This window comes from Malus sylvestris, chromosome 2 (genome assembly GCF_916048215.2).
Source record: "Malus sylvestris chromosome 2, drMalSylv7.2, whole genome shotgun sequence".
Taxonomy (NCBI): Eukaryota; Viridiplantae; Streptophyta; class Magnoliopsida; order Rosales; family Rosaceae; genus Malus; species Malus sylvestris.
Window position 1 is genome coordinate 37,537,946 of NC_062261.1, and position 27,997 is coordinate 37,565,942.

A 27,997-nucleotide genomic window follows, 5' to 3' on the forward strand; every position below is an offset into this window, starting at 1 on the left:
CAAGATTTTAGAGTCGAGCGAAATACACACTACTAATAACTTGCAAAGCCGGCATGTGTTAGTTTATCACAAAATTTTGCAGTGCAATTAAGAGTGAAGTTGTAATTTATTTTGTAAAGTTTTCGATGTTGGCTTGCATCTTCAACACCTGCATCCATGTTTATTTTAATCACGGAAACATCATGGGATCAAATTTGAAGCTAAATCAAAATTGAAAGTGAAAAATGTTATAAAAGACCTAATGCTTGTGTAATTATCCCAATCTCAAGGTAAAAACTTTACAATGATAGCGCATACTTCAGATGAAGATGTATAAACATTCGTGAATGTTTGTTGTTATTATCAAAGAAGTACATAATAATATTTTCAAACTAAGTAGGTATAATCTCCACTGACATAGTCTGCACATCCACTGATATAGTCAGCTGAGTATTCCAATGACAATGAGGAGGGATCAGTATGTTGGAAGCTAACCAGCTCCTGGAGTCGAGGGGTCGAAGGCAGCAAAGGGCTCCTCAGCAAAGGGTGTTGTCTGCATCAAAGAAGGAAGAAGAAGAAATGAAGGGTTGGCCTCAAACCGGCTAGTTTTGTTTTAAATGTGTGAATGACAAATGTACACTCCAAATTAGATCACTTAAATCCCAATGAAGAACTAGGATTTAATCTGGAGTAGTACGGTGATTTAGTGTTTAAATATTGTCTTATCACCAACTCTTTTACACAAGTATGGGTGATTGAAATGTGCCATACTCTTACACATTTTCACTACTTAATGAAGTATGGTTGCTGCATTTTCTGCACAACCTTGAAGTTGAAAACAACACTCCAATATTCTCTCAATTCTCTGCCATTCTAACCCCAAGAAACCGATTCAAAATTATAACCAAAAACATTCAAACAAAACAAACTTTATCACAGTAGCCGTAGCACTAGCAGTAGTGCTTCCAAAATCAATAGTAATAGATTACTCGGCCTGCGCGCCACATAGGCTTGATAGTTTTTAGGGTCAACATTTTGGCACGCCCAGTGGGACACAGTGCTAAAACTACGAAGTTCACATGATCTATCTCGATCAGGCTTCATGGGATGAGTGTCATCGCCTATTAAAGAAGCAAAAACAACTTCTCGAGAGATTGGGAAGAATTTCTGAAAGGCAAGAGGCCGGGGGGCAAATTTCCACTCCGGCCACAACCAATATTCGGCCTAAGAAAATTGTTAATTTGACCGAAGAACAAAGGCCACCTATTTTTTCGGTTGAGACTGATAGTGTGGTAGGCCTAGAAGAAAAAGTTCAAATCTCTGAGTCACAAATCAACTTGGAAAATGATTCGTCAGAGGAGTGTTCCAATGACAAACAAGACCGATACACGGCTTCAGACCATAAAACCACATCAATTGATATAGTAATTGGAGACATGGTCTTACACGTCGAGACTACGCCAATTGACATGATTATTGGTGATAAAGCTGATATGGGGAAATCCCGTTCGGCTAAGTTGTTCGAGTTAAAAGCCGAAATCGGCGAAATTATTATGCTTGGGGGCATACTAATTGTTCAACACATTCGGTGGCCGATGTTAAAAAAACTTTTGTCAAGCCGAGCATATTTGGAGATGATTTTTTATTCGGTTCAATGCAAAATTTGATTGGCTGTGTTGATATACAAAGATCTCGGCTTGGAATAAAACATCGTTGGCCTCCTCCTCTTTATTAGTTCGGCCACTTTTGTTTTCTTTTATTAAGGACATGAATAAATTATTTTCTTAATCATCTGGCTAATTAAGCCAATACTTAAGAAAATAAAGGGGGCAACAAGAGTTTGCGGATTATAAAAAAAAATAAAAATAAAAAAAAAATAAAATAAAAAACAAAGGCTAGGCCGAGGTCGAGAGAATCAGGAAGATGATATGGTGGCCCTGTAAGCATTGGCAGATTCAAGGTCAGAAAAACAAATTATACATACTTTATGCACACTGTCTCAGCTTTTCATCTTGATGTCTGCACGTCATGGATATATATATAAGTATTGGGATTCGAAAGGTCCAGCCAAACTGAAAACAGAGTAGGTGCATGGTAGCTGTATATCTATACATCTATATGTAATCACATGACAGAGACAAGCCATTGGGATTTATATATATATATATATATATATATATATATATATATATATATATATATATGTATATGCATGGCCGAGAACACAAGCTGCCAAGTAAGATTTTTTTAATTTCTCAGCCCTTTACCCCCAACTCTTCTCGACCTATATCATACATGCCGAGCTCGGCGAACTGGTACTCGGCACAAGTTCTTTATATATATATATATAGGCCAACTGCATGGCTGGCAAATCACCTTAGACAATCATGTTACCTTTATAGATATGTATATATCGACAGGCCGAGCTCCAAGAACGGTTTTTATCGACCTTGACCCCAGCTCTTCTCGGCTTTACTTTGTCCTCGACCCCAGTTATTCTCCTTCTCGACCTTCTGGCAAGGTTGCCAAGCGTGGTCTGGAGTTGTGACTGTCGAGGAAGGTTGCAGCATTGGCAGAACATACATGTTATTGCCGAGGAACAAAGTTTCTTTTTCGGCGATACGATGGGATTTTGTTGGTCACGAACAATTAATTTCCTTAACCATTCGGCTTACGAGCCGAAGCTCAGGGAAACTGGGAGGCAATGTTTGGACCTGATTTTACACCATCGGCCCAAGCAATCGAGGCCGTTGAGAGAGCTAGCTCCTAACCGTTGGATGAAAGATGAAGATAGTTTTGTTATTATGATCGTTATCGTAATAATTATCTTTCAATATGATTCATTTTCTTTTTAAGACGGGATAAGTGGGATTCTCATTACCTCCAATGAAGGCAACAACAACAGAGTTCGAATTAATTGAGGTTATGTGATTCTATCTTGCATACAGAACCGCATGGAGCAATTCTACAAGGATGTAATGGGATGATCAGTATGATGCGATGCCGTGCGTGCGAAAGTCTCTCAAATATCTACTATATTATTATTATTATTATATATATATATATATATATATAGTAGGCTTGCATGCCTATACGGCTATGCCGTGAGTCTCCCAAATATCTATTATATATATAATAATAATAATAATAATAATAATGGTTATCACTATTTGGTCAGATGATGTGATAAGCCTTGACAGGCTTTTGATTTGTTTGAGAAGGCACGACAGTCTGAAGCATAGCCCTCTGATATGGATCAAATTTCTTTTCACAAGTTTAAGTTGCAGTTGGACTTTACAAATATTGTCAGACCTTGCCAAGCAGAAAATATGAATACTATAAATACAAGGCTCGGTGCAACGTTGAAAGAACCCCTCCAATTCAACACACAACTGCCTTGCGCAAATTCTCTCAACAACTTTAAGATTTTTATTTTCTCTTTTCGCTGACACATCTTCCATTGGCATCAACAGCACTGTGAAAGCAACCGGTGATATCTTCAGTCGGCATAGATAACTCTGTCACCATAGAATCAGCTGATCTCGCAGCATCTTCCGTTGACATCAACAACACTGCGGTGAGGACGGTTGGTTACCTATCCAAGTCTCGGTCGAGAAGGATTTCTGAATCCTTATTGGTCGATGTCATCTCATTAGCCTTTTCGGCGAAGTGAGGTGTTACAGTTTACTGAGCTCGGCACATTGCACGCCGAGTTATTTTATGATTTGATACTCTCAAGTGGGATTTAGAGTTCGGCATTCCGATGGCCGAACCACGTTCACTATTAAGACTTATATCCGCTTTGAGTATTTGTGCCCTTACACTTTGGTGTTGATTCGGCGTGAGTTTACTCTGACGAATACCATCACTGTGACCGAATCTGACGACGACAATTCGTGAACTTCGTAAGAATAGTAGCCTTATCTTCAGGCTCGAGAACCCAAGAGGCCGAGACATGTTCCTTTCTCGGCCACAATCGCAAGACGCAGAAGTCAGTAGCGCCACCAAACGCAACATCAACAAATTTTACTCCTCGGCCAAGCTCGGCCGACGAGTTATCACTCCCCGCACACAACCGAAGGACGTAGTTAGCTTATAGATTACTCAACCTGCGCGCCACGTAGGCTTGGTAGTTTTTAGGGTCAACAGGAAGTCAACTATCCTAATTGGATTTTATGACAGTGACTGGGGTGGCAGTGAAGATGATAGCAGAAGCACATCGGGCTATGCCTTCACCTTTGGATCAGGGGTATTTTCGTGGGCCTCTGTGAAGCAACAAAGTGTTGCACTGTCCACAGCGAGGTGGAGCATGTGAGTGCATCAGAAGCAACGGCTCAAGCTATTTGGTGCCTTCACCTTTGGATCAGGGGTATTTTCGTGGGCCTCTGTGAAGCAACAAAGTGTTGCACTGTCCACAGCGAGGTGGAGCATGTGAGTGCATCAGAAGCAACGGCTCAAGCTATTTGGCTAAGGTTTATACTCAAGGATTTTGGCGAATTACAGGTTGATGCCACACCACTCTTGTGTGACAACACCTCTGCAATTGCCATGACCAAAAACCCAGTTTTTCATCAAAGAACAAAGCACATCAAAAGAAGATATCATTTCATCAGAGAGGCATTACAGGACAACACAATCAAGCTAATTTATTGCAGCATAGAAGATCAGATCGTAGACATATTCACAAAAGCACTACCGAAGGAGAGATTCAATTACCTGAGGGGTTTGCTCGGAATGACTCCTAGAAGCAGTTTAGAAGGGAGTATTGGAAGCTAACCAGCTCCTGGAGTCGAGGGGTCGAAGGCAGCAAAGGGCTCCTCAGCAAAGGGTGTTGTCTGCAAAGAAGAAATGAAGGGTTGGCCTCAAATCGGCTAGTTTTGTTTTAAATGTGTGAATGACAAATGTACACTCCATATTAGATCACTTAAACCCCAATGAAGGGCTAGGATTTAATCTGGAGTAGTAAGGTGATTTAGTGTTTAAATATTGTCTTATCACCAACTCTTTTACACAAGTATGGGTGATTGAAATGTGTCATACTCTTACACATTTTCGCTACTTAATGAAGTATGGTTGCTGCATTTTCTGCACAACCTTGAAGTTGAAAACAACACTCCAATATTCTCTCAATTCTCTGCCATTCTAACCCCAAGAAACCGATCCAAAATTATAACCAAAAACATCCAAACAAAACAAACTTTATCACAGTAGCCGTAGCACTAGCAGTAGTGCTTCCAAAATCAATGGTAATACTAAGACCACCACCCACCAATTGTTGTTGTTGTTGCTGCTGCTGCTGCTGCTGTTGCTGCTGCTGAAACTGTTGTTGCTGCAATTGTTGTGGTTGTTGCGGTTGCTGAAATTGTTGGGGTTCTTGTGGTTGCAGGTATTGTTGCAGTTGTTGTTGGGGTTGCTGAAATTGTGGCAGTTGTTGAAATTGTTGAGGTTGCTGAAATTGTTGCGGTTGTTGTTGGAAAGGTTGCGGTTGTTGTTGCTGGAATTGTTGCAGTTGCGGTTGCTGGAATGGTTGCAGTTGTTGCTGGAATGGTTGCGATTGTTGCTGGAATGGTTGCGGTTGTTGTTGTTGCGGTTGCTGGAATTGCTGTTGTTGCTGCTTCTGGACTTTTTGTTGTTGCGGTTGAGAATTACCAGCAGCTCCAAAAACAGGAAAACCGATAAGAGCTGTAAGTGCTGTGTTTACAATAGCCTTTCCCAGCTTCTTAACACTTCTCCCTCTATTCAAAGGTTGTACAGTATTAGCGGCTTGTCCTCCATATACTACACTGCTCTGCATTCCATTATTATTACTACTAATAATATTTGGTTGTGGTCCATAGTTTTGGACCTGGAGATCGTGAGGACTACCTGAAGCAGCATTTGTCTGATAATTATACGGACTGCCAACGACAACTGGCGATGACAGTTGTGCTGCTTGATTTAGTTGAATTGGTTCGGCGGTGGTGCAGGCCAAATGAGCCACAAAACCGCAAGGATGGCATAAGTAGAGCCACTCTTTGTACCCAACTTGGTTGCATATATGACAGATGAAGGTCTTGCTGCTGGTAGGCCCTGGAGGAAGTGAGAAGGAGAGAACGAGTTGGTGAGGGTGGGAGTGGTGAGTATGAACCAACGGCTTTGAAGCACAAGTTGTGTGGAGATCAATCTTGCAATCTCCGCAGTGGTAGGAAAATCCATTTCCGTGCTTATTGCATGCACAGCAATTGAAGACCCCATCAGAGTATATTGGGGTTGGGAGCAGAGTCAGGACATGTTTATTCTCATCACATGGATGCGTAATTTGCTGAGGCATTTGTGAACATGAGACATGGAGCAAGTAATTGCATGGCGTGCAACTGTAAATCCATCCGGCAGAGGCATCCAGTTTGCAGGCTGAACAAGAGGTAGCTAGCCACTGCCCGTTTGAGATTTGCTGGGGATGTGGGTGATGAAGATTGGAAAGGATCAAGGGATGTGGGTGGCTAAAATGTTGAAGCACGGCCTCAGGTTGAGGTTGACCAGCGACCTGCATGATCATCTCTCACTCTCTCACACAAGCACAGAGGGAGGAACTTGTCTTTCAGATGACCTCTAGCTAGCTTCCTTCTTGATCTGTGCTCTTATAATAATTTCGTCCCCTTCTGTACTATGTACAATGAACATCGGTCGAATTATGCCTAGTGGAATTAAATATAATCCGACATACTGCTGCGTCAATACAATATATATATGCCAAATTGAAATTATTTATAAGCAATGAGGCTGGTGAAATCTATTCTTTTATTGGAAATTGTAGGGTGACATCATACGCATTCAAGTCAATGAGCCTATCTCTCAAAGAGCAAGCCTTGTTAAAGTCAATCGTACTGGATCGTCCGATCATCGAACTCAAGAGTTGTTTCTGATATATCTCCCCAATGGGGCATAGAAAAGAAGGAAAGAGGCTACAACTACAAAATTATTAAGCATATTCACTGAAATTATCTTGAATGATATCAATCAGGAGCTACGATCCTGATGACACCATGAAAATTAATATGACTAATGTTTAAAGTTTTAGAGAGGCCAACGGTTAGTTTTCACCTAAATTAACTATAACCATATATATGTAATACCTTTATATTGAAGAAGAATAAACACATATTTTCATGGTGGTATCTAAGTTGGAAAGTATCAAGTAAAATTAGCACCTTGGAAGACTTACGAAAACCAATCAGTTTAGTTGACATTGTCTTCCTATACATCCGCAACCACTTCATGCTACACGAGGATATATACAAGGAATTAAGAAGAAGAGTGGAAAAGGACATGCAAAAGTCAAATGAAATCTTGTATTTATTTAGTGTGTGTATGTATATATACTGACCAAAGGGAAGGGATTCAATTTTTTTTTTTTAAAATGAAGATTAGTTGTGTGATCCACTCTATATCAAATTTCAATAATTTAAATCGTGTATTTTGTAAGTCTCGAGTTATCATCTTTATCAAAATTCAATTTGATCCGAAACTATTTGTCATTTAATTGTCATAATGAAATTTCAATGTTTCTTAGAATATAATGCTCGTCAATTTCTTTGAACTTAATTATATGTCTCAAATATTTCCTATTTTGGCAAATATTTTGCAAGAATGATCTATGAAATGTAACTTGAAAAATAGACGATTCAAATTGTTAAACCCCAAAGGAGAGATCTTGCAAAGCTTGACAATAAGTTGGGCTACTCCCCAACTTGCCACTTGGTTTTATGATGGAACCTCAATTTTCTTTATGGTATCAGATTAGGTTATTCCATGTGTGAAGCCCAACAACCACATGTGCTCCTTGTTACCTCATTATATTATTCACGTGCTTAACTTGAACGTTAACCACACGTATGTGAGGGGTTTGAGGATGTAAAAGTAAAAGAGTCATATTGATGAAAGACTGAAAGTACAAACCTTCTAAGAGGTTGAACTACTTTCATATTATCAAATTAGAGATTAATATTACGGTGAAACTAACTTTCTTCATATTTCTTACACAAAACAGATTAATCGAATCTTGTTATTCCTACCACTTTATATGACCACATATTAGTTGACCGCACGATGTGAGCACAACTAACGTATCTACTTCAACTTCTTCATCATCTATAATTATTGATTAATCCGTAAGAAATTAACTAGAACGTTGATCATCCAATCCAAGGAGAAACCGATTGAGAGACTTAGAAAGATCGATCGATGCAATGGCAGTGGCGATGGTGAAGCATTTCAGCCACCGCCATGAGTTGTGCTCATTTCAAGTGCAAGAAGAAGATGATGAAATTATCATCTGCTCGGGATGTGACCTGGAGTTGATGATGAACTCAGGTACTTACAGCTTACAAATGCAGCAAGTCCAAGTGCCAGTTTTACCTCCACGACTTGTGCTTCGAGCTCCCCCGACAAATAAAACACAAGTCTCACCCCCAACACCCTCTCACTCTCGTCTCCAACCCTCCCTACGAATACGGCGAGTTCAAATGCGATGCCTGTGCTGAGTAGGGCTCTAATTGTTTCGCCTTCCACTGCGTCCACTGCAAATACGATCTCCATCTCCAGTGCGCTGCGTTGCCTGAAACTCTTGGTCATGCGCATCATCATGAGCACACCCTCACTCTCCGATATTCTTCATTGCCCCCAAATCACGATCAAGGCAAACGAATAATGAGCGATCTCTGCGGAGGGTCTTCCCCAGAGGGCTGCTGGGTCTACTGCTGAAGCTGATGGTCAAGATTACCACCAACATGACGATCATTCAATCTCATCTTGAACGTTCAGTTTTATTTTCGCATGCAATTTACGTCATCGATCGCTTATTAAATTACTATGTATCATGATGATAGATTATTTAGGAGTTAATTTTGCTATTCGGCGGTTTATGTACTACTTTGGCGTGTGATTGTCTTCCCTTAATTATCATAACCTCTGGATTGCTTTGGTTCTTGTAGCGTTGCATTCGAGAGTATTTCGAAATGAAAATTGTTACTACTGTTGAAGGGGGAAAAAGCTACCCAAATTGATGAAGTAAACATCTATATATTATATAGTGGATCTATCTAGTCGCTCTACACTCGGTAGTTTGATGCTGCGACCTGCCGCGATTTGCTATCAGGTATTAGACTTTTTATCACAAATAGTCCCAGTACCATTCGAAACACATTCTTCAAATTCAATCAATTTCAACCCTATCCTTTTGCTCCGAACAACAAATTCATCTTCGACGTCAATTCTATCAAAATTTCGTTGAAATCCTTGAAAGACTTTCACGTTACTTTTTGCCTAAAGTTTCAACTCCATTGCCATCACCTTCACCTAGCTAAAGCCCCTATTCATCAAATGATTTTTTTTTTTAATTACAAACACAAATTGATGGTGTCTAAAATATACGTCAAAAGGTCTGAAATTGTCAATTTAGGCAAAAATATACATTTACCTGTGTATTTCATTACATATATTCTAATGCTTCCAAGAAAACAAAATTACAAAGAGAGTTATCTATTTGAGCAAGCAATGGTGCTATATCTACATCGAGAGATAAATGAGGCCATCCCTTTGGAATCTGAATGCAACTATTCATTATTGTTGGAGGAGTGAGAGCCCTTCTTTTGTCCTCCAAGAATACGTGAGATCTGTAAACCTCTGCTGAATGCTTGGTTGAAGAGCATTCGCGTCTGGAATTCGGAAACAAACGGAAACCAAGCCAAGAATGCAACCGGGGTAAAAAGAAGCAATCCAATGATTATTTCATAACCGCGAGCAAGTGTTTGAACTGATTCCCAAAACCCTGCTCGTTTAATTAGTGGCTTACAAGCTTGCGCAATCTGTAAGAAACAAAACAAAAAAACAATGGAATTACTTGAGAAGAACAGGAAAGAGTAAGTTTGCAAAATAACACACAGAGAAACGGAGAAAAACAATTTACTAACCAAAAGCAATCCCCATCCAGTTGGCATGAAGGCAAGAATGCACACTACAACATCCCGAAGTGTCATATGAGGGACCACTATTAAGGTAATGAAGATGGCTAAAAATGTAATAAATATAAATCCCTTAACCAGTCGAAACAAAAGCTGATAGTCTGCACTTAATCGTCGCCTTCCAGCAGACACAGCCTGAAAAAGTTGAGCCAAACTGTCAAATAAAAGGCAGCAAATTTACTTTTCATTGTCGTACTCATACATTTAGTCTGCCAAACAAAACAGTTAGTAAAAACCAAGTAAATTTTTCCTTGCATGCAAAATATGCAAGAAAAGAGTCAACGGGACTTTTCTCTGAAAGTACATGAAACGAAAGCAAACGTGTGAACTATTTTTCTGAAAATACACGAAAGAAAATATTTCCTTAACTTCTCAAAAGACAGATTTTGAATTTTCAAACCCAAAGCAAATGCAAAATGCCTCAGTTTCTTCTCAGTGCAATAACAAAGAAAGCCTCTGCGTGGTAAGTTATGCCCATAAAACAACTCATGATTGACATCATACAATGTTGCAATAAATATAAATCTATAAACAGAGAAATATGGCTTTGCTTCAAGATATATATTAGGAGTCCAGAAATTTTACTACGCACCTTCATCAGACACAAAACTAGAATGATCACGAGCCACGAAACACCATATACCTACATGTGCATTGAAAAGTAAATTAATACACCCGTATAATAAATAAAACAGTTATTTGGAATGCATATATATAGGTCAAGAAATGATATACCAGGAAACTTTTGTTGTTTGTGATGTTAAGGTGATAGACTAGCCCATACTGGTAAATGAAAAAGCGCAATGCTAATAATATCTCAGCAACGATGCCACGTATCCCGGAGTACAGAAGATGCTCATGTTCTTTTTCCCACCAGGATTCCCAGCTCTTGTCTGGTGATACACCAATCCCTCCATGATTGTTTATCCACTTTTTCCAATCTGTCCAGTCATCAACAATCTTTTGCCACTCAAACCCTGATGGATTGAAGAGGAAAGGAGCAAAAAGCCATGTTCCAACCATGAACCATATCTGTATTGTAATGAGAATATATACAACTCCACTTTTATATGAACGGCCAAATAGGTGGTATACCACAAGCAGAATCAATAACTCAATGCCCTTGACAAAGTGACTTCTAGAGTAGAGCCTGTAGTTATCAGCAAACTTGGCATGAAACACTACAAAGCTACGACCCGTTCCTCTGTATTCTGCACCTCCATGAAGCAAAGTCTTTCCATAATAGTGGGTCTTTGTACCAAGAGAAAATGTGAAAAACACCGGAGCCAATTGTAATTGCATCAATACAAAATCGCTAAGTGCAGTACGGAACCCCTTTTCCAAACCAATTTCCATAACCATAGGCAAGGCCATCAAAAATCCAATTTGCACAACAGACTGAGAAGCAAGAGCTACTTGAAGAGGTTTATTGTCTCGAATACCTCGCTGAGTACTCAATCCTTTTTCAAGTCCACTGAGAACAAGATAAAGGCGACCGTAGAGAAAAACATAGACCGTAAGCACAGTCAACTGTCAAACCAGAAACAAAACATTTGAGATAACGGGAAAGGATTATATTATAATTGAAGAGAAAGGTAGACTGGGTACATACTAAAGTGCTGAAATAGAAACCAATTGTAGTGACGTAGCAGGATAGCATTCGGAAGAAATCAAATCGATGCCCAAGTCTATAGATGTCACGACTCAGTGTCTGTTCGCCATTCCCATTAGCTATCTTTGCCTCAAAAATTGAGATTTGGTTGAGGCCAACATCTCGTCCTTTACCTACTTGTATATATTCATGATGAGTGACGCTGCCTTCACGTACTGTAGAATTGAAACCTGCAGACAACAAATATGTTAAATTGGTTCACTATCATTCTGGGGGGGGGGGGGGGGGGGGGGAGTCTTAAACAAAGCAATAAGAATGCCTGCAAATATGTCCTCGCTTAAGTTGATGACTTTGGAAGCTTTGCTGATACCCCCTCTAGTCAGATGAAACAGTCGATCAAATACATCTGGATGACCATAGTGGAATCTAACTCTGAATGGGCAACAACAATTTTGGATTCAGCAGACTTCAACTAGATAAGAAAACGTATGGTAACTGAAAAGTTGTGGATTGTGTGTCTGGAAAAGCATCAAGAAAAGCACAACAAAAATAAACATCTAACATCATACACTTACGTTAACAATTCCATCTACATAACAAAATCAAGCTCTATCTGTCCCTGATTTTTGATCAATTTTTTGCGTACACTTATTCCAACAAATATTGGGATATGAGTTTAAAAGAGGAACAAGAATTAGTAATCGATCATTACTTAAACATAACGGGTAGAGGAAGACCTAGGAAGACTTGGAAAAAGACTCTAAGAAAAGACTTGGACTACTTGGATCTAACAGAAGACATGGCACAAAACCGAGCGCAATGGCATTCCATGATTTCATATAGTTGACCCCACCTAGTGGGATAAGGCTTTGTTGTTGTTGTTGTTGTTGTGGTGGTTGTTAAAGCAAGGTAACTAATGTTACGATTGCACACATAAGATTCATTTTCTAAAATTAACCTAGTATGTTGCCAGAAGTTTGGCGTACACATTCAGTAATACAGCCAATTTTGTGTGTGTTTGTGTGGTGGGGAGGGGTCAGCAGGCAAATTCCTTATAAGCTGCCCAAGGCTTTTTAGCTTTCCGATGTGCCTTCACATCCTCACACACCCCCTCATGTGCACAGAAATTTCTAGCCTAACATGTAATCAATTTTAATTGGGTGACATGGAGCACGTGGGACCATTGAGCTTTATACGTGGAGAAACTTGGGTTTGATACCACATGGGAAGTTGAGGTCCAAACAAAAAAATTGGCAATGTGGGGAATATCACAATTTCTTTCAAGCCCATGCAAGGTTTCTTAACTTTACAATGTGGGATATTCTTCACATCCTCACATATTTTAACCACCTGAGAGGGGATCAAATTTAACAAAAACAAAATAGCATGAATGATCATGAAAGAAAAAAAAAATTGTTTTACTTTTGACTGAAAATAAACATGACCATTCCTACCAAACCAAAAGAGTAAACAAATATCATCCGCCACCTCATACAAATGAACTAATATGAACTGAATGAATGTTGGATATGAAAAACATGCAATCTGCATAAAATCACAGTCGGTATGAGACTTGCATCGAACAAACAGGTAACACATTATGACAGCTAAATCTCATTTTGGATGCAAATTGCAAAAATAAAGTAAACATATTTTCGAATAGTATACCAGAAGTTTTGCAAAAGGAAAATAATCGAAATTCAAGACTCTTACCTCAGAGGATTAGCCAGCAATCTCTGCCCGATAGTTACAAAACTAGTCTCTTGATTCGACATAAACCATGCAAGAGATGAAACACTGCAAAATTATCAGAAGATATGATAAGCCACAAGCACGCTCACCAAAGAACAAATATCTATGGAGTCTTAATTACTATTTGCACTGGAAATCCAGTCTTAATTACTATTTGCACTGGAAATCCTGCTTCAGAGCAACAACATATACCTTCCAGTGAAAATATGCTCCCTAAGTCCAAGTATTGTCGGGAATCTAACACCATCATGCTTCTCAAGAAATTCTTGCAGCAAGTTCCTCATTTTGAATGCTTCTTCCAAGTAATTATCCTGTTGAATAGATACAACAATGTCATTAGACTAGGAGACTGAGTTTCCAACTTTCCAAGAAGTACAAGCAGACAGAATTCATACCTATACAGTAAGCGATGTCAAAACCCTATTTTAGTGTGGCGGTCTTATCTCATATCAAACTTTCTTTCCCGAAAAAACCCAACTCACTTCACACAAAGTAGTGCTAGCTACTCTAAATGTGAGGATTAATAGCAGGTAAAAGAGTTCATCCACCTCGTTTTCTGGGTTACGTTTGAAGGTTCTGAACCCTGGACCTAACCTAGTCCTACCCGTCACCCTCCCAACCCTCAGCATTGGGTTAAACCCAGTGACTTTATTCATCCACATCTTTCATTGTCCCTTCCTCTCTATGGCCCCACATGCCTACTCTCCTTTATGTTCACTAATAGTATATACATTCTCTCAGGCACACACAAAGTGTTTGCATACTTAGCCTAATTAAACAAGATTAACTCAACTATAGGAGGGTTGACTTAAGAAGTTAAGATTGATATAACATTCTAGAAAAGTCTGATTTAATGTAATTTGTACTTTACATTTTCTGATCCCTTTCACAGCCCATCCTCCATATTGGAGAAGTATCGTTCACTTAAACCCTTCTTGTTCTCTATTTGTCAGCACAAAGCATGTACATATGATCTTTTGTGTGTGTACCTGATTCATATCAATTGTTTGCAAGCCTTCCCCACGTGTGAAAATGATGGCATGGTTTTGATTTTCTGGCTTTCCCTCTCCCAAAATTGCAGGTCCAGGAAGCTTTATCCTATAAATATCCTGTAAAAGAAGGTTTAGACAATCCATTATAAAGCATTTTCATGTACAGAAGATGTGTTGCAATGTTAGAGTTGCCTATTGTTGTATTTCCATAAAACAACAAACACTAGAAGCATGAATCTCTTACAGGTCTATGAAGCTCAGCCACAGAGGTCTCAAATTTCCATATAAAAGTACTGCCACTATCCAATACTGAACGTTATTCAAATTATTACCTGATCCAACCTTTGAACTGGATCAGAAGAATCAACTGACTTAGTTGGAGGAGCCGCCTTTACAAGAGCCGAATAGTAGACCTTCCAAACGTTCTTTTTGGATTTATCCTCGCTAGTTTTCTCTACCTCATCAATGTAAGCTACTCGAAGAGATGGATAACTGCAACAGGGAAAATAAAGCGATATAAACATGACTGCTTCTATAAGCAACAAAACTCCACAAGCATACTTTTTGAGTTCATGACAACAAGTGTATTTAAACTTAAAATATCATCACATTGAAAATTAAAACACAACATTCTTTTTCCTTTTCAATTAGGAGGAGCAAAAGTTGGACCTGAAGAGGTCAATCATTTAGTAACTGCTGGAACTTTTGGGACCAATAGTAACCAACAAATTTTATCAAATAACGGGATACAAATAGGTTTTTTTTTTTTTTTTGGGTTATATTAATTATGCGTCCACTTACCATTTTAACCTCAAATAATATTTTTCCTGAAAAATCGTTAGGACCTTCTTTTTTAATTTGTGATCTATTTAAAGCTTTGCCTTGGTTAGTATAACTACCAAGCACAAGTTTGCTTAATCTATTAGACTGCACTATTAGTATACATTTCACAGACAGAAAAAAGTATTTAACTAGATACTAAAGAACATACGTTGCCATAAGTTTCAAAATGTCTTTGGAACGAGCATCCCCAGATCGCTTGTGAATTCCATATTGTTGGCATGACACAACATATGAGAATTTCATATCGACCACCGCCTGGCATTGTGCCAAAAGTGACCCTTCTGCTTTTGAGTGTTCCTCAATAGTTGATTCAGCAGCCTTATAGCCAGCCATTAGCTCTAATAATGAGGAAAATTGAAATCAGCATTCCGAAACTTAACTGTACAAGAGATATGGTAATTGGTAATTAAAGATATACAATACCAACTAAGCTTGATTACCTTCATCTTTTGCCATATCCAGGAAGGCCTGAAGTTCCAAAGCTTTCCGGTAATACATCATACCTCGTACTTTAATTGAGAGAATAGGAGAAGACAACTCAAATCATACATAAGTAAATTAACACATCAATCAAGTTTTAAAGAGAAGGAGAGAGATCTGCATCTGCTTATACCAGTTTTTGTCAATGTTTGGCCTCGATAGGATGCCCATAGACGGAGTTTCTCTTCCAATTCATCGTTTGCTCTGAGTTCTTCCTCATTTTCGCACTTGACCCGCTCAAGAAAGTTAGTCCATTCATCTGTAATCAATCATGGATTAATAAATACAAAAAAAGTAGTTCAGACAAAATGCAAAACAATAAACAGAAAACAACTAACCTGGAAAGATCTTCTGCAAGTAAAAGAGGATAGAGACACCATCTTCATTCTGCCTTTCCAGATGATTTATGGAGAAAAGAACTTCTTCTGAATGGTATGGTGTCAAAACCCTATGGAGTAATCAAAACCATGTCAGGCAAAATATAGCTATCAAAATAATTTACTCCCCAAAAAGGATAAATACACCTGCCATACTATTTTCTACAACTTATTGTTATTATGAAGTGGTTCAGGATGAAACAAAAGATATCTCCCTAACTTATAGATTATTTCACTTGAAAGATTATATGCAATTGTGTAAGATGAAAATCGATTGGGCATTGTTTATTCTGATTAACTAACAGTATTTTATTACACATATATCTTAGTGCATACATGGTCGTTGGAGTTCAATTTGGTAATTTTGTGTTACTCCAACTTGCAATTTACTTGAAACTAAGTATTGTGTGCATACATGGCCATCTTAGTGCTAACTTTTGTGTTACTCCACTTTGCAATTTACATGATAGTAATGTGAAGATGTGTCAAGTACAGTTCAACATCGTAATTTCCATTCTTGTCTCAACACTCAACAGTGACACAATGGTGTAGTGATGATGCTAAATTTATGAATTGTCTACGCTTCTGCAAATGGTTTAGTTGATCAGACTGGTTTAGTACAAAAAGTTATCCACTTCATATCCTGTGTCAACACCTGGCTGATAATCACAGCCTCAGCTTGAGAAATGATAAAGAAAAATTATCCTATGTCCAAGGGCATGACAATAATTGACACTACTGGTCACCTGTAAAAGTAAAAATGAAAAAACAATTAAGAAAGTCTAAATTGAAGAGAACGTACGAGAACGAAAGCATATTTCGAACTTTAGGTGCGGGAGGCATGTCCATAAACAACGAGTTGGAAAAGAAAGAAATGCGCCTTCTTGCTTCCAAGTTGGATGGGACATCCATAGCAGACTCTTTCTCTGTAAGTAATAGATGTAGCCTTCTGATCTGCAGAAGATAATGGACTCAATTATGAGGAGAGAGAAAATATATGAATATAAGAAGATATGAACAATAAATTTTCGGACTGAGAAACCAGATAGGAAAGGCCTACACTAGAAGGGGTCGTCCTCTAAACATAAATAGCATTAATATTCTGGGCAACGGCAAGATGCCTGCAGCTAATCCTATAAACAGCACTGAAATCAAAATATTCTTAAGGAAACATTACCTTTTCTTTCCAATCTGCTGTTTTTGTGGACACTTGGAATGGGAAATTCAGTTCACCGAAATATGTATCCCGTTGATCAAGGGGTGTCATTCCCTCATCTTTTCCATATGATCCATGACTTGAATCTAGCAAGCTGCATTAAAATAAATAATAATAAATTAAAAAAAAAATATATATATATATATATCTACTAATTAATAAACCACTCATTGTCAACCAAAACCCTATGAAATTACCAGTTTAACCCTCTAATAAAAACATAACATGAATAAGAAATATGGGACAGAAATGTAATTTCATGCAACCAAATTTTGCTGTTTTTTTTCAAAGCCTTACTTACATGTAATCCTAACATATCTCTAATTAAAAAAATAAAAAATAAAAAATAAAAATAAAAACCTTCCCACTCCCACACTCTCTATCACTCTCTTCCTCTCTCCTTCTATTTCAAAAACAAAAATAAAAAATTTTCTCTAGTGTGTGTGTGTATGTATATATATATAAAGGAAAAATTAAGGGGAACGTCAAATTTTTTTACATATTTGAGATATTGGGATCAAAGTCATTTACTTGGGAATTTCATCCTCCATTATGTCTCTTGTCACAACCTCTAACATGTTAAGCAAGACAATTACGACCTGGTCCTTGTCCTCTTGTTTGTTTTCCATCTGTATTCATCAGAAAGAGATGGTTGGGACTAACTACTACCTTGATTCATCAACAGATATATGTGAAAGTTTATTGTCAAAGAAGAATACCAGATATTCAATTAACTTAACAAATTGTTCATGGAGACTTGGAAGAGCACTCATATTGAACTCTGTTGTCAGATTTCCCTTGTCAATATGATCGTCAACTATGGTGAAGATATCACTTATAACCCTGGGCAAAGGAAACATCAGGAAGATAACAAAATCTGGCAGATGAAGTTACCTTTTCTGTTATTTCAGTTCTAATTCAAGTAAAATTGTACTCACTTCTTTTCACGAGCTCCACTGACCAAAGAGTTAATAATACTTCTAAAAGAGAGATAGCATTCGCGAATAGCACAGCGCATATAATTGTCAGTACTCATTCTCTTTTTCAGCTCACGGTCTTTATCTTTGCTGTCTTTTGCCATGTCCAGTGCTATTGGGATCTATAAAATTAGTGCAAAGTGAGTACATTTATTGGTCTTGGTAAGACTAAAAAGGTCGTACCCAGTGCACAAGGCTCCCGTTTTACGCAGGGTCTGGGAGAGGTGAATGTCGGCTAGCCTTACCCCCATTTATGGAGAGGCTGCTCCCAAGGCTCGAACCCGAGACCTACCGCTCATGGTCTTGGTAAGACTAATGGAAAAAAAATTCATAATAAGACAGACCTTGCTAGCAAGCAGAAAAGGAGGCCACTGGATGAGGTCTGCTAAATCTGGGTCAGCCCCATATGGGACGAGCAACAAGTTCTTCTCCCTGCAAAACAAAAACAAGTACTCTAACTTCAACTGTTTTATCCATAGCGTAAAACATTGGAAATCAACATTCATTCCAAACTAAAGAACGCATTTCCTTGCATGTTTACCTATCACTTATCAGATCCTCTTCTCTGAAACTGCTAATTATTTCGTTCCACATCTGTGCAAACTTTGCTGCTTCCTTCTCTTTACTAGATGGGGTCTGAAACAAGCAGCCAAGATACAATGACGCAAATGTTCTTTCAGAGCTTAACAAAGAAAGGTACCAATTTCTGTATTGAAGGCAGAACAGTGATCAAACCTTATCAAACTTGCGAGAGAACGTGGCTTTTAGTATTCCCTTCTTTTTAGTCTGCTCAATCCTTTCCACTGGAATCAAAAAATTATTAAAAGCACCTGGCAGTGATTCAAATCGAGATCGCAACATTCCCAGTGTTCGAATCTGAAAGAAAGAAACATCTGGTAAGGTTTTTTAAGTTCCAAAAACCTACAATTAGTGCAAGAAAAAACACATGAAGCAGATGACCGTATTGTACTTCTTAGTCTAGAATTTCTAGACAATAACTTCATGTTAAGTTCAATGTAGCAAATAAATTGTGAGAGGAAGAAACTCTTTCGTGCTTTTAACCATGTTCCAGAGAAGGAACACAAGTTTTCTTTCGGAAAAGGGGATCGCTCATGGAGCCCACTCTGCTTTTGTAGCTCAATAATTTGAATCATCTACTGTAGATCTATAAATACAGATATATAGGTATATGTTGGGACTACAATAATAAAAGAGCCAGTCTTCAATGAAAAAATAAACAAAATCTGAAGATTTGACTTGTCGTCACAATAAGAAAAAGAGAAAAAAGAACTACCATGTACGAGAAATTCTATTGAAAACACTGCTGGTATTGACTAACTGAGGATCACACTCCCTATTTTGCAGAAAGCCAAGTTTTCTCGCTGTCAAACGGCAAGAACCTCACAGTGTCTATTAATATATCTCCAATTTTTTTCCTAAGAAATCATACTGGGAAAAGTTAAAAGTTAAAATAAACCCCAATGGAGGCATTGAGAGTCCATTGTAGATTCACCATGACTCGATATCAAGTCATTCTAACAATCCAGGTTCCTTTTACTTTTCAAATAAAATCCCCCAAAGTGATGGTTGGGCCATGGAAGACTGGACTTATTGAGCTTCATCGATTCAATATAGAAACTAACATAAGGAATATGATTTATAGAGAAAATAAAACTCCACAAACCTCTCCAAGACGGCGAAATGCACCATATATACCCCCGAATATTGTTGAAAATATGGCATACCAAATTTGAGTATCCATAAAGTATACCTACAGAGAAAATTAAAATAACTTCTTGTTTAGTAAAATGAACACAACAAAGTGGATGATAGACACTGACGTAAAAATGCGATAAAGATTAACATACAAGAACAATGGGAGCCCATAGCGCAATCACCACACCAATGTTATTCTTAGCTGAAAAGGTTCAAATAATGACATCATAAACCATCTGAATAATACAAGGAAGTTTATTCGACTCGTGCATTTACCTTGAGGGAAGAACTCATGCCATTGGTAGGTCCTTATGTGAACCCTCATGATATCTTTAGTTGGTTTTACAAGAGGCCTAATCTGTAACAAAGAAAAATAAATGACATTATTCAATCAATTTTGCACCAACTTTTTTTTCTCAGGGGAAACAAATTTATTAACAGATAATAAAATACAAAAACTCAAAAGGAGTTGACCATGAACCAAAATATACAACTTATCACACAAGAAAGACATCTACAAAAGCCTCAACCAAGATTATCCTATAGCTGCCTTCAGATCTAGCCAAATAGTGGAAGAGAATGATCCCTGAATTATGATGAAACGGTTTCCCAAAGTGAAAACAGAAGCCTCACCCTCTCCCAAAGCTCTTCCACCCCCACCATCTCCCCCTTATAATTGTTAAAATTCCTCATCTTCCTGTCCATCCAAACCGTCCACAAGATAGCAATCCTGCATAAACCCCGTAAAACTCCAGCCTTCTTTCCTCTCTAACAAAAATAGTAAGTCTTTCACTAAGCAAGGAATGGCACCCATTTGATATCATTACCCAACACACTTTAACCTCCCTGAATAATAAATGCCACAAACAGAGAGCTACTGGACAATGAACAAAAAGATGGTCTAATATACTACACGAACTACGACATAGACAACAATTAAGTCTCCTTTTTTTAAGCAACTCACATGTATTAACTCTTCTGTGAGTAGGGATGGGCAAGGTACACCATGGGTACTCCATCATCACCATCACCACCCCAATTAACACCACTCATCATCATTGACACATAACTAACTACTAACGGATACCCATGTAGGCCAAACGGGCACCCCAACCAAATCGCACAATACTTGTGAGCCACTAGCCATCCCAAAATCTTCACCTCAGTAGGAACCTTTACTTCCCAAATCTCCCTAGCTGGATTAAAGCCTGATAGATGAAAAGTATCAACTAAAAATCTGAACAATGACATGCAGGAGGACTTGCCTGAGGATTCCAGCCACCAACACCTCAAATCCTCTCTGACTACATACAAACGAACTTTCTACAATGGTAGACAAGGCTGATAATTGGTCTACCTCAACTTCATTTAAATTCCTCTGAATCCAAAATCCTAACTCCCCGAAGAAAAAGAAATAAATACAAGCCTGGCACTGACTATACTATGAAATTAGGATAACCTTAAAACCCGCGGAAAAGTGACTTCAAAGGCTGTTCTCCCAGCAACAAATCCTCCCAGAATCTAACACTTTCCTCTTGCCCACCACCAATCTAACATTTGTCTTCATCTTTTACACAACACTACGACAAGAATACTGAAGCATTTCAAACAGGCTGCTATTTTTCAAAAGTAGTAGATAAAACTCAAATTAGATAAATGATTACATATAATAAAATCTGTGGCAACATGATAAGTGTGACAACATCATAAGTTTATTATGCATTTTTCTAGTTCATCAGTATTTTGATACCCAGAGGTCGCACTTGGTGCGATGGCAAGTGCCTTCGCCCATGAGCGGTAGGTCTCGGGTTCGAGACTTGGGAGCAGCCTCTCCATAAATGGAGGTAAGGCTAGCCGACATTCACCTCTCCCAGACCCTGCGTAAAGCGGGAGCCTTGTGCATTGGGTACGACCTTTATCAGTATTCTGATACCCAAATAGACTTTAAATCCTTCTATGTCACCAGAGTAAAAATTAAATATACATGGACATAAGGTATGCAAAACATGAGGGAGAAAATGTATACAAACATTTATCACAAACTTCTTTAAAGCAGCATGCGGATGCTTGTGAAAGTTGAAGATGGACTAAAATAATACCTCTACATAGTAACTGAAGGCTAATTTTGACACAAGCAGGAGAACCCAAAAAAGGGTATACCTATAAACAAAATCAGTCAGTAACAATGAGAGATAAATATCTAGCCCAAGCCGTCCAATAGAAAGAAAAGATAAATCAACAGCCGTATGCTTAGTTGCTTACTTGAAAAGGGAAACTGAGCTTTCATGCATTCCCCTTCCAACATAAAGCCGAGTCTGCAAGATATCAAATGATGTATTAGACTGAGGTGATATGCTGAAGAAGCAATAAGAGAACAAAAACTAAACGGCTGGGAAATGATCGATTGAGGCATCATATCCAGAAGCAAGTGGTTATTGCTTCAGTCCCCACAAAATGATTTATAGAAATTTTCTTACAAGGTCCATCTCATACCTGAGACCACCACATCATGAGCATCACAAGCTTTATGTTTGACCTTTCAAGAAACCGGCGAATGAATGGGAACATAAACAACAATCCAGAGAGCATGTTTGGAGATAAGTAGATGACAACAGCCAAAATGAACAAGGAATTTGAACTTGGACCATTGCCAAACCAGTTTTTGATGGTCCGTGCAAATCCGGGAGGATCTTTCCAACTATAGGCGTAAGTCACTGGTAAAACAATGACCCATGCTGCAGCTGAAACAGCCTTCAAGACATATCTTAGCTTGACAAAGAATGACATGCTTTGCCTAGCCTTCCAGCTCAAAATTAAATCAAGAACAGCTGTAAAAGAAAATGAAAAGATGAAAGAACAGTTAATTACAAAATTTAGAAGGTCCTTGAACGAGTCTTGTGCAACTCCAAATTCCAAAATCAAGTCTTGTATGGTGTCTTATTTGTTCTTTTTCTTTGCTTTTGTGGTTTTCCTGCTGGACTAAGTCACATAGTTCTTCCATCTTGGATTTTGCATGTGTATGTTATTTTATGTTATTGCCTTAAATTATTTGGATGTGAATTGTTTGATAAACTAAATAAAAATAATAAACCAACAATAGCAATAGTAAGTCACATGATTTTATTTACCATGTGCAAGCTTCAATATGGCAGCAGTTACGAAGATACTCAGCACTTTCTTAAAGACATCACCCTCAAACATGGAACCTAAGTCCCCCGACCCATTCCAAGCAACAATGATCATTGCCTAAAAAAAATTATTATTTTTCACATAAGTCCTAAGATTAAATAGACAAAAACATAGGAGAGAAAATAAGTCGGTCGTAAAGGTCGTACCCAGTGCACAAGGCTCCCGCTTTACGCAGGGTCTGGGAGAGGTGAAAAATAAAAATTACCTGTAAACTCAGTATATAAAAGCTCCACATCCTATCAAAACTTCTGAAAATGTGCCAAAATGAGCGTATTTCAACAAAGTTGACTTTGCCAATCCATCGATCCCCAGTGAACGGTTTCTTTCTCTGAAATCATAAATTTCCAAAATAAAGAAAAACATTTAAACCAATGAGTATGATGAGAAAGAAAATAGATTTAGTAATTTTAAAGAAAACTTTTTTTGACCTGATTAATCTGATTCCCGCTTAAAACATTTACAAAAGTGGAAGCTTTTAAGTTTTCCTATAGAGACTAACTAAATTTTAAAATATTATTATAACAGATACCTATGGTTGAATTGCTACAGTTCACAACTGAGTTTTCCCTGGTTTCAGTAGTGATCTACTGAAATCATGGATGAACAACAACGAGAGAATGAAAAAGAATATTTTATATCCACAACCACAATTACAGCTTACCTCATCTTTGTCAACTTGAATATCGTCGATAGGCGGGCAAAAGAAATCAGCATCTGCACGCATAGGCCAGCCTAGCTTAAAACAATCAACTGACCTACAATTTCATACCAAAATGTTTTAGTAATGTACAGTCTTTCATTGGACAAAGCAACATAAACAACGAAAAACATGTACCAAAAATATTCATTCAAGTCGTCGTAATTTCTCCATTGGGAATGCTTTGATTTTCCTCCTTTGCTCCTTTTAGCCTCCTGTAAAGAACAAGCAAAAAATTTAGCGAGCTATGACTCAATAAGATGTCAAAAGGGCAGCAAGAAATTCTAGTGAATCAAATAAAGGTAGCAGAAGCAACACCTTTGCTATTGTATCATATATTGGAGTGACTACTTTTGACAAAAAGGCCTCATCCTCTCCACCATAGGCTGGCTTTATGTGCTCACCTGTCATTGGACTAACACTCCCAGCTAGCATTCCATACAATTCAAATGCCATCTGCAAAGTGTAAAGTACAACTGCTAAATATAACATAGGCTTTATCCCCAGTACTACGGCTTGGCTAAGGAATGATAATGATTACATGGTAAGAATAATATAACTTATGCAATATATATAACTACAAAACATGAAATTGTCAAATGTTTCCCGTAAAATAACTTTGAACCTGAAAATTTATCATTTTAAACTCATTAGTATATAATAACCTTGTGATTTCTTATGAAATTGTTTAACAGAAACACTGAGCAGATAAGATAAAGTTTAAGAACTTATTGTAACTTACTAACTTGCCTCTCTAATTACATATATCATAAAAATGGCATAATTCACTGACCTACAGACAGATTACATAGCTTCAAGAGGTTTATCACCCTTCCAATTGAAAAAGAATGTTATACTTTCTAAGAAATACAATGCTACAAGATGTGTAAAGTATAAGCTTTTTAAATTGCATTGCAGGAATATAAAGCAAGGTAACAAAGACATCTTAAAGCGTACATGATGATAAATATAGCAAAGACATTCTGGCATGAATCTCAAATTTGCAGCTTCTCCCCATATAAGAAGATATAAACCCATGTATAGCAACTTTCGTTGCTGTACTTCCTGCTGAATAGTTGGCAACCTGCCAGTTAAAAGCAGCGTTTGTGTGTTAATAGAATGGAACAAAAGGAAAGAAGAACATCATAATATTGCATTGAATTACTATAACCACTGAGTAAACAAAGCAAGTTTAATGCCGCTTATAGAAGACTATCACTAATCCACTTAACATTTCTAAGAACAGATCGGTATTATACTAAATTAGTAAATTACTATGTTTTAAATAGGATTCCTCACCACAGGCTACTTTTCCGATCCAGGTATTTACACCACTTTTTGTAATTTTTGAAAAGCTTCTTCATCACATCCGTTAAAGCTCGATCATCCAACTATAAAGAAAAAGATTTGGCATATAAAGTAAGGTAAGAAGGGATGGAAACAAGTTCAGAAAATGGAAATATAAAGCAACTGAGAAGGGTAAAGACCTTGGGCTGTTGATCAGGCTTGGGCAATTGCCGTATGTGGACATTAGCAACCAGCAGAATCAAGTGTTCCCTTTGATTTGCCACATTATCTTTCTGTACATTAATGAGCAGAGCATACCTGCTGATGAAAGACGAAAAACTCAGTAATTTATGACATTCAGTTTGATTAGTCACGCACCTGAAAACCAAACATGGCCTGAAGCCAGTCTAGAATATCTTCATCTACTTTCTTCTTGTGGCCCTGCGGCCATGGAAGACCCCTGGTGTTCCGGAGTGCAGAAACAGTAGCATGAATCTGTCAACAAGAGGCAATGTTTTACCTGTAGTCTTATGAAATTTATAAAAAAAATTGCACTACATGAACAGGTTGAAACCTCAGGATATCTCATGATCGCCTGATTTTGACTATCAGGATCAAGAGGAAGGATATTGTAAGGTACATATATCTGCTGTTTTTCTTCAACCTTGGTATGAGCTTCCAAAATCTACAGGACCAAAAATACAGATATTCTTACAACGAAGGAAACAAATAAAAAAGATTAGTATTGCACAAAATTTGCTGGTCAAAAAATTATATTTCACCTCCTCAGCTACTTCAACAGCCTCCGTCTGATTGACAGCCTTCAAAACCTCAAATAAAACAGCAGCAGTTTGGTATGCTTTTGTAAGTTGTGCCCTGTGTAAGGAAAAAGAAGCTTAAGAACCTAAAGTAAAACAACGTAGCAACTCTTCAATCAAACAAAGAACACGTCTACACTCCTAGAGACAGACCGATCTGCTTTATCAGTAGCATGCTGCAAAGCTTGAATGTATTTTTTGTAGTAATCTCGATAAAAACTCTGCATTTCCCGAGCATCACTCTTTGCCCTTCCTGCCAGTGTTGTTTCATTTTCCTGATAAGAATGAAATCACAATAGTAATATCTCTGCTCAATTCCAAATATGAAATAGCTATCCTTGGAAAAAATTAGAAAATGGATATTTTCCGAGAAACTATGAACTTCTTTCAGAAGAAACCTACTTATTCCTTAACATGTCCGATGTGGACTTTGAACTTCCAGTCCTCATATTATTTTTCAATTTCTTTTTTTAGAATAATCTACCGTTTATGATTCATACGTCATTTCTTCTTCTTTTTTAAACTCTACTTACTTATTTACGAATCATTTCTATCTTTATGCCTATTTGTTTATTGCTAGTGCTATTGGATGACCATTACATGTCTGAAAACATGAAGTTGTTGGAAATACCAAGGGAAATTAAAGCTTACCCTTTCTAGACGCTGAAGAAGTGCAGTTTTAAACTGGCGAACACCACGTCCACTAGATGTGGGATCTAGTCTGTGAGCTTTCTCAAAGGCATAGAACCGACCTAATTCCAACATAGACGTTAACATGGATTGGATTCCTATACATATAATAAAGTACATACAAAATCCATTGAATTTATCGAAAGATTGTCCAATCATGAAATTTTTGGAAACATAACCTGTCTTGTTAAGTACAATAAGGGGTAAATAGCAAAAACAAACTGAGAGTTCACGAGTGAGAAAAACAAGAGATGTATATAAGACAGTGTCAATTTAGACTACTAATTAGGTGGATCGTGATTTAAATGTGTAGTTCAAATTGACACTTTGGCCACATAATATGTCATATATCGAGCAAGATAACATTACCCTAAACACACACATAGATAATAGAATACAAGTGTACGATGTGAGGAAACAAGTGCAACTCACATAGATAGGCAACTCTTGGATTCCTGGACTCAACTTCGTTTGCAACACGGAGAATAGGAGCAATCTCGAAGAGGGAAGAAGGCACCACCTCACTATCCAGCATGGTCTCTCCAAAGCTCCCAGCAGTCTGGGTGCGCAGAATCCGCCTCGGCGGCTGGCCGTCAAACCCTCCTCTTCTATACGCCATCAGTAGACTTTAAGCCCGAAGACCAATCAAACTAAGTTGTGTACCTGTTGATACCAATGACACATGCATATATCAGGACAAGAGGGAAGTCCCATAATTCCGTAATCGCATAACGATCGGTGTGACTGAACCAAAATCCCAACTGGGATGCCAAGTAAATATGGGGTCACGCAAGCAGAGAAATTTGGTCTTAAAAATTTCAAAAATCGCAATCAATGAAAACCACGAAGTAGGCTCAACCGAGTCTAATTCTAATCGAACAGTTAACTCTATGTTTTGAGTAAAGTTCCCTACTTTCCATTAACAAAACCTCTAAACCCTCAAAAGAAAGTATTGAACATATATTCCAAGTCGTGTATTTACTCTTTAGCAGCAGCAAAACAGAATGAAATCGAAATCCAAAAGATGAGAAATGAAACGAACCACCTTGCCCTTCCCCTTGCACAGTTGCACTTGCCCTTGCCCTTGCCCTTGCCCTTGCCCTTGCGGGAGATAAGGAAAGCTTTCTAGACCAAAACAAGAAAACATACAAAGTAGAAAGATTTGATTTGATTTATTTACCTTTGTTCCAATTTCTACTTGTAGTTGAAAGCAACTGAGATTGTCTGGGCAGCCACAGAGACGCTCAGCATATGATATGATGGTGAGGGAGGAGCAAGTGTGTAACTTCTGGCAAGTTTCAGGAGCAAGGGGAAAGCAGAGCGAACAAGAAAGACGAGGAAATAAGCAAGAAGAAAGAACAAAGAAAAGCGCTT

At 38.0% G+C, this 27,997-nt stretch overlaps 2 protein-coding genes across 10 annotated transcripts; both read right to left on the bottom strand.

Annotated features, from left to right (window-relative positions):
- Positions 1-211: 211 nt before the first annotated feature.
- On the bottom strand, positions 212-6,670 carry LOC126598344 (uncharacterized). 5 transcript variants are annotated; one of them, XR_007614803.1, is made up of 3 exons: positions 5,249-6,670; positions 4,696-4,814; positions 212-532 (listed from the first exon to the last, which is right to left on the bottom strand). XR_007614803.1 is itself a non-coding variant. In XM_050264715.1 (2 exons), the coding sequence occupies exons 1-2, from the start codon at positions 6,512-6,514 to the stop codon at positions 470-472; spliced, it is 1,329 nt and encodes a 442-aa protein (XP_050120672.1). In that variant the 5' UTR covers positions 6,515-6,670; the 3' UTR covers positions 212-469. The 5 variants fall into 5 exon arrangements, 1 of the variants encoding a protein (XP_050120672.1); XM_050264715.1 differs by lacking the exon at positions 4,696-4,814; XR_007614802.1 differs by lacking the exons at positions 212-532; positions 4,696-4,814 and adding an exon at positions 748-804 and having other exon boundaries at positions 5,074-6,670.
- A 2,714-nt stretch (positions 6,671-9,384) lies between these two features.
- LOC126598203 (callose synthase 1-like) lies at positions 9,385-27,996 on the bottom strand. 5 transcript variants are annotated; one of them, XM_050264673.1, is made up of 44 exons: positions 27,804-27,996; positions 27,666-27,712; positions 27,056-27,286; positions 26,585-26,685; positions 26,087-26,208; positions 25,898-25,991; positions 25,690-25,800; positions 25,494-25,610; positions 25,316-25,408; positions 25,128-25,219; positions 24,786-24,912; positions 24,147-24,284; positions 23,967-24,043; positions 23,793-23,886; positions 23,337-23,459; positions 23,071-23,188; positions 22,436-22,770; positions 22,205-22,257; positions 22,042-22,102; positions 20,219-20,300; positions 20,095-20,144; positions 19,911-19,997; positions 18,962-19,102; positions 18,768-18,862; positions 18,571-18,658; positions 18,188-18,348; positions 17,969-18,092; positions 17,781-17,878; positions 17,211-17,343; positions 16,836-16,987; positions 15,995-16,104; positions 15,790-15,915; positions 15,617-15,685; positions 15,325-15,514; positions 14,666-14,825; positions 14,331-14,450; positions 13,534-13,652; positions 13,303-13,386; positions 11,909-12,021; positions 11,590-11,819; positions 10,713-11,507; positions 10,570-10,620; positions 9,927-10,112; positions 9,385-9,821 (listed from the first exon to the last, which is right to left on the bottom strand). In XM_050264673.1, exons 3-44 carry the CDS (start codon positions 27,240-27,242, stop codon positions 9,570-9,572), a joined length of 5,859 nt encoding a protein of 1,952 aa, XP_050120630.1. In that variant the 5' UTR covers positions 27,243-27,286; positions 27,666-27,712; positions 27,804-27,996; the 3' UTR covers positions 9,385-9,569. The 5 variants fall into 5 exon arrangements, with proteins under 5 accessions (XP_050120630.1, XP_050120627.1, XP_050120628.1 ...); XM_050264670.1 differs by having other exon boundaries at positions 27,666-27,718; XM_050264671.1 differs by having other exon boundaries at positions 27,666-27,724.
- Position 27,997: the final 1 nt, after the last annotated feature.

Coding starts and splice junctions, on each gene's coding strand:
- LOC126598203 (XM_050264669.1), bottom strand. CDS start 27,242: ATGGCGTATAGAAGAGGAGGGTTTGACGGCCAGCCGCCGAGGCGGATT. Junction 22,771..23,070: donor CATATTGAAGCTTGCACATG/GTAAATAAAATC, acceptor TTTCTTTTACAG/CTGTTCTTGATTTAATTTTG. Junction 13,653..14,330: donor AAACAATTGATATGAATCAG/GTACACACACAA, acceptor TCTATTCAACAG/GATAATTACTTGGAAGAAGC.
- LOC126598344 (XM_050264715.1), bottom strand. CDS start 6,514: ATGATCATGCAGGTCGCTGGTCAACCTCAACCTGAGGCCGTGCTTCAA. Junction 533..5,248: donor AGCAACAACAACAACAATTG/GTGGGTGGTGGT, acceptor TCTTTGATGCAG/ACAACACCCTTTGCTGAGGA.